We start from the raw sequence: 9140 nt of genomic DNA, 5'->3' as shown, positions 1-9140 counted from the left end.
TTGCCTAAGTCAGTTCCATGTCAGGGATACACCTGAACAAATTCTTTCTACCAGGACAACAAAGAACAACAAAAAGTCCATTCCCCGTGAAAAATTTGTTTACTTTTTGCAGGTATGTGTTTCATTTTGCCATTTCCAGCCCTACTAACATAAACCTCTTTCTTTTCTATTGCTACAGACTGAAGATTTCTCTGAAGCATAATCTTCAAGATGAAGTTCTTACTAGCAATTTTACTTTTCATCTCATTCTCTATATGGGTTGAAGAAGTCTATTCCAAAGAGAAGTCTTCAAAGAAAGGAAAGGGGAAAAAGAAGCAATATCTATGTCCATCGTATGTTCCTGCTTTCTTTTATGCTTTTGTATGATGGTGATCCTGCCCTGTTTTTAACAGTGGAAATTATGTGGCAATTGAAGTAGAAGGTGGTGCTTTCTGCTGAAAGGATGGGGTCTGTGGTGGGAATGGGTTTGACCAGCATCATAGCTAAGGGCTGTCAATGTGTTCCTTCTGCAGCAAGTTCTCTGTTTTAGTGAAAGGGAAGATCTAATCAATAGTAATGATTCCTTTTCTTGTGGATTTCAACCCAGTGCCTTGCTATTTGTGGGGACACAGTAGCATGGTCCCATGTTGCAGGTGTACTGAGGAAAGCAAGGAGGGTGCGAAACTGTTGAGCTGAAATTCAGCTTCTGGTTAGCTAGTTCTGTAAGAGAAGGCTTGTTCTACACATGTTCTTACTGCATGGTGAATAGAACTAAGGTCTTCAGCATCTTTAATCAATCATTTACAGTTCTATAACTTTTATGGAGGTGGATTGATTGATTGTTGCTATAAAGTATGCCCTTGTGGAATAGTCTCCCTATAAAAATACAGAAATTAAAATCCATGATTGCCCAGTTGAATAGACAATGTGTTCTGGACCCCTATGATTATTTGATGTTAAAAATACTCCCTCTTCCTAATGCTTACCACATTTTAGGTTGTGATCCATGTGAAAATGCAAAAGTTTTATTTGTGGATGCTGTTTTTATCGTTTTCTTGGCCAGTCTTACTCATTTTTTAGTGTTACATAGTAAATATCTGAGGGAAAGATTGATGGACTATGATAAGTTGCCAGTAAGTGCAGAAAATCACTATGACTGAAATAATAAAATTGTTTAGACAAATTTACAACATATTTCTTCTTTGACCATAAAAGAAGAGGTACAGAATGCTAGACTGGCTATTTAACATTAATCAACTTTTTCCAAAGAAAAAACAAAGCAAAACAAAAAGTGGAATAATCAGACAGAATCACTGTTCAAGTAATATTTTTTAAAGTTACCACTCTTTTCAAATGTTGACAGTGATGTTTGTTTGTAATCCCAGATTTTAGAATGTTTCTACATGTAGTGCATGTTTTCCTTCTTTTTTTTTTATATCAAACCTAAAAAATTATATCTGTCCTTAGAATACATTAAGATATGTCTCAAATGCGATCATGACTCATCTGAAATGTCCCTACCCATTTTTTCCCCTTTTAAAAGTTGAGTTCTGAATGAGGCTTTTGGTCTCAGCTGCTGTGAGAGTTTATAACAAGGAGAGAAATGTCAGGGTTCCCAGGACAGGCATCAGAACAGAAGCCCTTGCAAAGTGAGTTAGGCAGCTGGGAACTGAATCCAGGTGTTCTGTGGTCTTGTTTAAATAGCCAGCATTTCCCCCTGTTCTTGACTTAGTCTTAGTAGAATTCGAAACAGCAATGTCATTTTATCTTAGTAGGTGATTGGATTTTTCTTGTTTGGTTCTATTTTAAGCCCTATATTTCTTGGTACCATTAAATACAATGTCATTTGTCACCAATACACTTGAAAAAGCATTGAATACATGCTGTCATTGAAGCTGTCTGCAGAAATACTGGGGGAATACAGTACTTGTCTGATGTTGCACTGTGCAGTGCCCCTGGCTAGAGTTGCCGTAGCAATGAGTCCTGTTCGATTTCCTGAATAGTGACCAAGTTACCCATACCTTATTTGGCTGAAGTTCACAGCTTGAGAGACAACCACTTGTAGTAGTGGGTTTGCTATTTCTGTGGCTGGCATCTAGGAGACCTCTCATGTGAATGAGCAGTGAAAGACGGCTCTGTCTGGCAGAGAAATTGCCTAATGCTCTCTTAACTCAGGCTTCTGTTGGCAAACTTCCAATCATCAGCATTATTTTAAATGATCTTTCACAAAACTTCTTGATTTGGTGACACTTTTTGTTATAAAAGAGGTTGCCTACTAGTAATAATTTTTCCTTTGTGGAAAAAGCAAAAAAATCTTTCCTCACAATCAAACCAGAACATGATGGAGTGGGAATTAAGTAACACTATAAGGGTTGACTAAAACTACTCAAGGAAGTGTCTAAATAAAAGATTTCCTAGTAAAGCATAAGAGAAATATTTTAGAAGAATGCATTTTACTTTTTCACACCAAAAAAAATAGGATTTTTTGTCATTTATAAAATTGAATGGTACAGATTCCTAATGAAACGGTACATTTTTAACTTAAACTCTTAATCCACTTTTAATTTGAAGTTAGTGGTGCAGTAAAATTTAAACCTTAATTGTAACAAATTATTGCCTTTTATTTCCTTTCAACATGTGAAAAGCTAAATTTTACTTCTTCAAAAGAATAAAAACTGCATTAGTAGTTGTATACAAAACAGTCTTTTCTTGCAAACTTTGTAATGAAATTCAAATCTATACAAATCATTATCCAGGAAATTTATACTGAACCTGATATTGCTGCCCGAGTTCCTTAATTTGATGTTAAGAAATGGATGGCTATAAGAGTGGTTTGGGACTTTAGCATGAATTTGTTTATATAAAACCTAAGGATACTTGAACTTTTACTTTTATGGCTCTCCAGAATACAAGCCTTTTGCCAAATGTGCCCCTCTGGCATGAAATTAACTACTACTAGGATAAGATGAAAACAAGTTGATTAGAAGCCCCATAAAAAGTTCATTATTGTCTCATAAACAGATATTTGCTTCCTTAAATTAGGAAAATTCTATTTTGTATCTTAGAACAAACCCTTTTACTTGTGATTATTCATGATGCTGTACTTCTCAGTGCATTGTGTAATAGTGTCTTGATTTGCCATCTTATTTTCGTTTATTCCTGAAACTGTTTTTCCCTGCTTTTTTATTGAAGGGTTTCTTGAAGCTGATTCTTAATCATTTGGTTCTTACTTTGATTTAATGCTTGCTCAGAACAGATGTAAGATTTCACATCTTACATTTAGATCATTTTCCTTCTTACCTCAGGCTTTCCAAATGAAACATAGAGTAATTATACTTCTGTCTGATTCCTGAATCTCTGTTGATTAACAAAGAAATTGACATATTGGGCCTAAAATGTGATAGTTTTGCACCATAAATCTGAGAAACTGGCTTCCACAGATGCATAGTACAATGAAGTACAAAGATTTAGTAACAAACTTTTGCCTTTTTTTTCCATGGAAAATCTTAAAAAAAAAAATCAGGCCCACCCCTTCAAGAGAAAAAAAAAAATTATATTACATTCTTCTGTTTACAATGCTTATTTTGAAATTTCATATACTTAATGCAGATGATTTTGATACAGCTACAGGTGGATTTAGTCACTTGATCTCTTTCCTGCTCACAGACTGCCCATACTTGCATGACCTTTGTTACTTAGTTCTTATTAACTTCTTCATAATTCCTTATAATACCTGCTTCTCTTAAACATGTGGGACAGTTAGCTGTGACTTAGAGCACTGCTGAAAAACATTTTTCCTTTTGTTACACCATAATAAATACTTCAGTTATTTTATGATGTTTGAGCTGCTGCTGTCATCCCCACAGTCCTTAGTAGCCTAGGAGGTCTCTACTCAAAACTACTTGGAAGATCTCTAGACAAATGAAATTATAAGGAAAGGGAAGTTTGGTTATTAGTGTTAGAGAAGGCACAGAGAAGTAAGAGTGTCACATAGCAGCTAACAAAACCAGTAATGACTATGATCATCATCACAGCTGTCCCTATTAATTTTGGTTTTAGGATGACTCAGCTGTTCACTTGCACAGTGTTCACTTCTGAAGATCCGTCGGTGTCCCTAATGCCATGGCAATGCTGAGAGCATAACCTCAGTCACTAAATCTCATCTTTTTGTCTGGATAGCAAGACTGTGCTTTTGAAACAGCATCCCTCTTCACCTTTATGCATTTGTCCACATGGAGATTTATATTCATGTAGATGATTAACTAAATACTGTGTAATATCTATAGAGACCTTTTTTACCCACAAAGCAGGACTACAAATCATATTTGGCTTGTATTCAATAAAGCATATCAGTTACTTCAGAAACTGTGAAATGGCCCTCTAAGCCCTCCAGAAAACATGGCTTGTGCCATCTGCCAGGGCAGAAGCTTAGAAAGGTCGTAGATGCAAAGGTTCAATAAACAGCTTCTTTTAAAAAACAACAACAAAAGACAGTGGAACTCTGGAAGAAAGCCTTTGATGTGTTTAAAGCATAGAGCTGTGTGAAACTCTGTCCTAAAATTTCCCTTAGTTAACTTTAAGCTTCTGACATGCTCTTCCTATGAAGACTAAAGTAAAAGTTCAGAACTTATTTTATACCTTGGGTCCTCTCCATTTCTTCAAGGACTAGATTTTTTTTATTGACTATTTGGGTATACATCACCTCTCTATCCGTAGTATGTGATCAAGCCCATTTTTGTGATCAAAATGTAAATGGTGGAAAAGTGGAATCACGTCTCTCTTCATTCCCACTATCTAGAAGACGCTGTTGATAGTCTGTGAGCATTTTCATTTGTAGGTGCAGTGGAAGGGTTGATACAGTTTGTGGGAGGAGGTGGAATGAAGTTGAAAGGAAAGCCTGAATTTGGTTGTGGAGGAAGATACATCTGACAGTCATTCCAATGATAAGTACTTTGCAGATCCTAGGTCTTGTTCCTATAAAAATTCTTCTGCCCTGTAGTAACAGCAGTTGGTTGATGCTTTTATTATTCTGTATCGCGTAACTCTCATGGAAAGCTGTGATCCCAGACAGATAGGGCCACATTCCAGAAGGTTTGCGAATTTGTTTTCAAAGTGGTTATATGTGGTAGGCAGTAAAAGATAAAGCTATATAAGCAAAACCTAAGCTGTCTTGTAAAACAGTAATTAACCACAATAGACTGGTTCTCGTTCAGTAACTTTCCCTCTCAGTGAGCAGCGTTTCCTCCATTCTCAACACCACCGTGATGAGACACTGTAATTGTGTGGAAAACTTACAGATTTTGTATTTCATATACAACCTCCTGACTGAGAAAAAACTGGGATCTGTGGGTTAAATTGCACCACCTTTCCGTAAGCCCAAGGACAACCATAGGTCTAAATTCTGTTGTCAAGACAAATTATATAGAATGTATCTCAGCTTATGCTTTCCTCTTACAATGCCGCTTATACCACCGTGCAGTTGGTTGGATTTTACCAAGGTCCTTCTATTGTCTCCATACTTACAGCATTTGGAAAAAAAAAAAAAAATACTGGGACAAGGAACTGATGTGGATAAAATTAATTAATTAATTTAATTTTAAAATGTTTGTAGTTTTGCTTAAACATTTGGATGCTGGTCATATTTTATATCTGTGTGCTATATCAAGACACAGCATTATGCACAATGGCTACAGGTGGTGACTTCAGTGGGGTGCAGAGATGCCTAAGCTAGGAGCCAGCAAGCTAATTTTAAGAAACAGAAACATTGCTGTGAGCAGTGCTAGTTCAGGCTGGGTGAAATACCATGCTAACCTGTTTCTCCTGGTTTGGGGGCTGTCGGCTCTATGGCAGGCAGATGAACCAGCTTGCTTTTCCCAAGTTTAGTGACTAATAAGGCACTTCAGATTACGATATAAACACTCCTTACGGTGTCTAACTCTGGTAATGTTGAATGTGAAACCAAAGCTGGATTTAAGAGGTTTCTGCTAGACAAAGAGTGAAGTAGTGCCACTAGCAGCTATTGACACTACCTAACTGTAGGAAGGTTGTCTACATGTCCACATTAGGAGACTGTTGTCTTTGGTCTATCTACAGCATGGTTCACCACAACACAGCATGAGATGAAAGACAAGCTGTTTCACCCCCTCAACTCATAGGTCACAATTCAGGGTGCCTACTCTGGGTTTCCATTTCAAAATTAGCTATGAAGGAACCTTTCTCTTTGTTCACCACACTGCATTACCTCCAAATTTAGGTACTGAAGCTACATACCTAATTTTAGGTGTTTAGCTGTCAGCTGCTTTCGTAAAGACGTGTAAACAATGACTCAGAGTTCCATAGTTTTGGTGTAATTAGTGATACCACTTTTCATTGAAGTAATTGTAATTAATCTTCTAGGAATAGACGTGTCACCTCGCACAGTTTGAAAATGTAGCTATTAAACATACTAAACATCAGAGAGATTACTCAGAAGAGTTATATTGTATGTCATTGATATGTATTAACCTGTTTTTATCCTTACAGTTATTGCACTCAGAAAATCAAATGCCTGCCAAGCAGAACACTGATAGTTTATGCCAGGAAAATTGTACTTAAAAGATATGCTGGGATAATAGATATTATGTTTCCCCAAACTTATTTTTACCTTTCTCCCATGTACATAGCCATGTTATATGACTAAAATGTCGATTTCCATCATATAGATTAAATAAACTGCACTGAAATCTGTTGTTTCAGCATCATATAGGAAATTTTACTGGAGATTACTATTAATATGGAGATACATATTTTTATCTGTCAGTAATCTAGAACTGTGGAAAAGTTTTCTTCCCGTTTGTGTAGAATATTTTTTATATTCTTTCCTCCTGTAGCACTGCATGTGGTAAGGACTCCTTGTAACTTCAGTGAGCTCTGAGAGAATAAATGTCATGATGACCTATAGAGACATAATGTCTTCTGACACATTTGCCTAACACAAATGTAAAGCTATATAAATTTCAAACAAAGTGTAATACATGCTTCCTTTTCTCCTGCATATCTGCTTATCTAAACTTCTGGATTTTGATTAGTGAATTATGAAAATAATTACCTGTTGCCATCAACTGAAAATGTTGGTCATGATCTTCAAAGGCAGTGATAAAATGTGTAGAGCTGAGGTGGAAGAGGAGATGGACACCTTACTGCATATCCTGTGAAATACAGTTTGTAGAGTAATTCTTTGATTCGTCAGTGATACCAGATGTAACCTCTGAAAGACCAGGCATTTCACACAGAGATGTTACAGCAAAAGACTGACTGTACTTTGTTTTCTCTCTGGATTGTGAGGACACTGTAGAAGTGTGGATACTTTTGTGTATACAAGAATAGTGCTTGTTTTTCCTTTTATTTGTTCAGAGAAAGAAAAATCATACTTTGGGCTTGGGTATTTTGTATGTTGGTTGTGTGGGGGTTTTTTAATTGTTACTTAGGTAAAATTTTTCATAGGGCAAATTCTAGCTTTACAATTACTTGCTTTTAAATTTCCTCCATAGCAACTGGAGGCTTCTGTTGCCTTATCCTTTGGTATGTACTGTACCTTGCTTAGAACTCAGCAATTACTGTAAAGAGTGCTGCATTCCCATTTCTTAATGCTTTCCATCAGCTCTGCATGCAGTCAACTCCGGTTGAAATAAATGCATTAAAATTAAAATGTGTGCTGCAACTGGTGAAAATCTAAGTTACCGGCTTTTTACAAGTGGGAAAATTGTAGGTTGAATTAGAAAAAGTGGTAAGTAACTTCTTGGTGTGAATGTTGTTTTGTGGGACTCAGCCTCAGCACACTGAAGTAATGATTCTTCTAGGAAGGCAGATCTCAGCTCAAATCCTTTTTCTCTTATGTAATATACAAATATGCCTATAATTAATTCATTCCGTAATGGCCAATTAAGCAGGGGTGGTTGTGGCTCTAGAAAAATATCTTCCCTTAATAGTCCCACCCTCTTTATCCAAGCACCTAACACATACCATATACTGTCTCATTAAGTCTTTTTGCTCATCTGTCACTTTGAAAGTGTCCTTAACTTCTTAGCTCACCCCAAGGAACACATCTGATGTATTAAGTTGCAGGTGAAATTTAGGCATTTTGGTCAGCAATGCTCTCAGAAGGAAATCCAGTCATTCTGATGAAGTTTCCGTGTGTGCTATTGAATGATGGTAGTTTAATGACAGCATGCAGTAAAAGAACCACAGTGAAAATATGACTGATGCTCAGCAGAACTTTTCCATCCCAGTAGCTATTTAAACCACTTCATTCAAAGTGACCTTTAAAAGTAGCAATTACTGAATCTCAATGCTTCTGCTCCTAACTCAAAACAGCCAATGCCATTGTATTTCATTTGGTTCTTAGATAAGCAAGGACAGATGCACTTACACACTTCTCTAAGTTCAAAACACAGCCCAACAACTTGTGGCAGATGTGATTGGGTTGTTCTTTACCAGCAAGCTATTCTCCCATTGTTTTTTCCATCACTGTCTTCGCAATGCAATAAATCTCCTTTGCCCAATTTTTGGATTGCTCTTGAACAAACAGCCTGAACAGACATTTGTATTAATATACTTCTGCAGTGCAGCTCAGATCTCACAAAACTACCATTTTCTTTCTCTTACTTGAAGAGACAGATAAACTTGTCAGGTGTGTTTGGCTTTGTTTTGCTGTTTATTGCTCAAACAAACAGCAAAAAAGTTCTCAAACTTTTTCCTCTTTTCCTCATTGCTTTTTATGAGCATGTGTATTTCATTTATGTGTCCATGTTATCCTGTGTGGTTCAGATTACTGTTTTCACTATTTAATGAACTTCTTTGTATAACCCACAACAAAAATAAAAAAAAGTATTTAAGTTTGTTCATTAGTTGTTGCTTGGATTTGTTTTCATATTTCATTGTACTGGAGATACATAATTTAGAAAGTAATCTTATTGTTGGTATTAAGGAGATTCTTTTATAAATGTATTTTCAGTAAGCATCTGATGTAGATGTTTTCTATGTTAACATGTGTGACTTGCAAGGAAGCAGTGCCATGAACCTTTCTGTATCAGATAAAATGCAGCGTACATAGTGTTTGCTGCCTTTTTAATAGCTAAATGAACATTCTTTTCTGAATTGCTCTTTCTAGAAAATGGAAAATA

The 9140-nt window shown here is 36.2% G+C and overlaps 1 protein-coding gene across 1 annotated transcript in view; it reads left to right on the top strand.

Annotated features, from left to right (window-relative positions):
- Positions 1–210: 210 nt before the first annotated feature.
- GLRB (glycine receptor beta) overlaps positions 211–9140 on the top strand; it is a gene marked incomplete at both ends in the record, with an annotated part of 44890 nt that continues 35960 nt past the window's right edge. The window contains one exon of the mRNA XM_082281792.1: positions 211–332. Coding sequence (XP_082137918.1) covers positions 211–332 — 122 coding nt within the window. The remainder of the gene's footprint in view (positions 333–9140) is intronic.

This window comes from Coloeus monedula, assembly GCF_965178545.1.
Source record: "Coloeus monedula genome assembly, chromosome: 5".
Taxonomy (NCBI): Eukaryota; Metazoa; Chordata; class Aves; order Passeriformes; family Corvidae; genus Coloeus; species Coloeus monedula.
Note: the sequence above shows the minus strand (reverse complement) of the source record. Positions and strands in the feature narration are given on the sequence as shown.